Source organism: Penaeus vannamei, unplaced genomic scaffold (genome assembly GCF_042767895.1).
Source record: "Penaeus vannamei isolate JL-2024 unplaced genomic scaffold, ASM4276789v1 unanchor4900, whole genome shotgun sequence".
NCBI lineage: Eukaryota > Metazoa > Arthropoda > Malacostraca > Decapoda > Penaeidae > Penaeus > Penaeus vannamei.
In genome coordinates, this window is record NW_027217879.1 from 5,001 (window position 1) to 7,096 (window position 2,096).

A 2,096-nucleotide genomic window follows, 5' to 3' on the forward strand; every position below is an offset into this window, starting at 1 on the left:
GGTTGCAACACCCCCCTCACAGCCCTCAACGGCTGCAAGATCCCCTCACAGCCCGCAGCGGTTGCAACACCCCCCTCACAGCCCTCAACGGTTGCAACATCCCCCCCACACACACACACGCGAGCTACGTGCAGACGTGTCGAGATACATAGAAATGAATACACTCACTTCACGCCCAGAGGTGATCCGCGCATTTTGAGGACAGAAGGACAGGACAGAAGGCAACACCACTGACTACGTAAGCCAGTGAGAGACGAAACGGGGCATTACCATGGCAACCCTGGCCACCCCATGGACTGATCCCTGTGATTAGTCAATGGAATCAATGGAGTGAATGAAAGTCAAAATGTTCACTTGTTTGCATCCATTTCACTGTCATGTGTTGCCTAGAATGCCATAATTTGTTTGGTTTATATACAAATAGATTGTATCAATAAAGGACAACTAGAAAGGATTGCAATAAAAGACTAGAATAAAGGATTGCAATAAAGGACTTAAATAAAGGATTGTTATAAATGACTGAAATAAAGGATTACAATAAATGACTGACATAAAGGATTGCAATGAAGGACTACAATAAATAATGGACTACCTTAATGCTATGACAAGTTTCTGTTCAGGGCAGATGGAATCCTTCATCGTGATGTTGCTTGAACTTCAATCCTGCTCGATTCGTCTCAGCAACTCGTCGAAGGATTTCACTGACATCCTCAAATAACTGAAAGGAAATTATTGTCATTATTGTCATGTTCTCTCAGGGTTCGAGGTTGAGTGAGTCCATCATGTTGAATTAGATGATCCCAATGTCTTGTTTATCGTTGTTTACGTCGATTCAAGCGGTGATGCAACAGCCGAAAACACACGCTGCCTCTTCCACATACACCCTGGCGTTGGATGCCATTAACACGACGAAAAAGAAGTGGACTAATCGCTTGATTAAATACAGTTCAAAATACTTCGTGTGGATGAGAGCTCATGGTGGTCGCTGCGGTTCAGGAGGCCCCGTGTGACCAGGCCCTAAATCCCCTTTGTTCAGCCTCTCGCTATATTCCTTCAGGAACCCCGGCCGTTTCCTCGAGAGCAAGTCCCCAGACGAAGACGAAGGCGAAGTAGTGATATAGGATCCCTTACTTGAAGGAACGAAGGAAGGAGGGAGGGAGGGTTGGAGGATGGAAAGGAAGGAAGAAGGGAAAGAGGGAGAGGGAGAGAAGACAGGGGGGGTGGAAGGAGAGAGGGAGAGAGGGTTGGAGGTTGGAGGGTGGAAAGGAACGAAGGAGGGAATGAGGGAGAGGGAGAGAAGACAGGGGGGATGGAAGGAGGGAGGGAGAGAGGGTTGGAGGGTGGAAAGGAAGGAAGGAGAAAAAGAGGGAGAGAGGACAGGAGGGAAGGAAGGAGGGAGGGAGGAAAGAATACTAAAAAAAGAAAGAAAGACATAAAGGCAAGAAGAAAGAATAAGAATTAGAATAAAAAGGAAGGAAAACCACAAGAGGAGACGAGCAAACGGCCATCATCGACGGAAAAAAAAATACCCCTTTTTTCATCCTCTCTCCCAAAAAGCGTTTCTTCAAGAGCGAGTCCCGATACCGAAGATGAGGGCGAGGGAGTCCTGATGTGCCGCGGCGTAGGATCTCTTTCTTGAAGGAGGGAAGGAGGGAGGGCGAGAAGGAGGGTGGGAGGGAGAGAGGGATAAAGGGAGGTAGGGTGAGAGGGAGAGAGGGAAGTACGGCGGACGGAAGGATGGAGGGAGGGAAGGAAAAAAAAGGAATGGGGGATGGGAAGGAAGGAGGGATTGAGGTAGGGTAGGAGGGAAGAAAGGGGTGAAATGAGGGAAGGAGTCAAGAATTGCGTCGAGGAGAGAAGGAAGGAGGGGAGAATGCCAGAATTGCGTCGAGAACAGAGAGAGGGAGGGAAGGAGGCCAAAACCAGAATAGAGTCGAGATGAGAGGAAGGGAGGGACACAAGGAGGCCAAAATTGCGTCGAGATAGGAAAGGAGGGAGAGAAGGAGGACAGAATAACGTCGAGAAGGGTAAGGAGAGAGGGAAGGAGGCCAGCCAGACTCGCGTAGAGAAACGAGGTCGGGGAAGGTGGCCTCAAT

At 48.9% G+C, this 2,096-nt stretch overlaps 1 protein-coding gene across 1 annotated transcript in view; it reads left to right on the forward strand.

The window, feature by feature from the left end:
* LOC138861353 (uncharacterized) overlaps positions 1–1,121 on the forward strand; it is a 2,344-nt gene extending 1,223 nt beyond the window's left edge. Inside the window, exons 1-2 of the mRNA XM_070120374.1 lie at positions 1–90; positions 1,058–1,121. The exon at positions 1–90 is cut by the window's left edge and continues 1,223 nt beyond it. Coding sequence (XP_069976475.1) covers positions 1–90; positions 1,058–1,121 — 154 coding nt within the window. The remainder of the gene's footprint in view (positions 91–1,057) is intronic.
* The last annotated feature ends 975 nt before the right edge of the window (positions 1,122–2,096 follow it).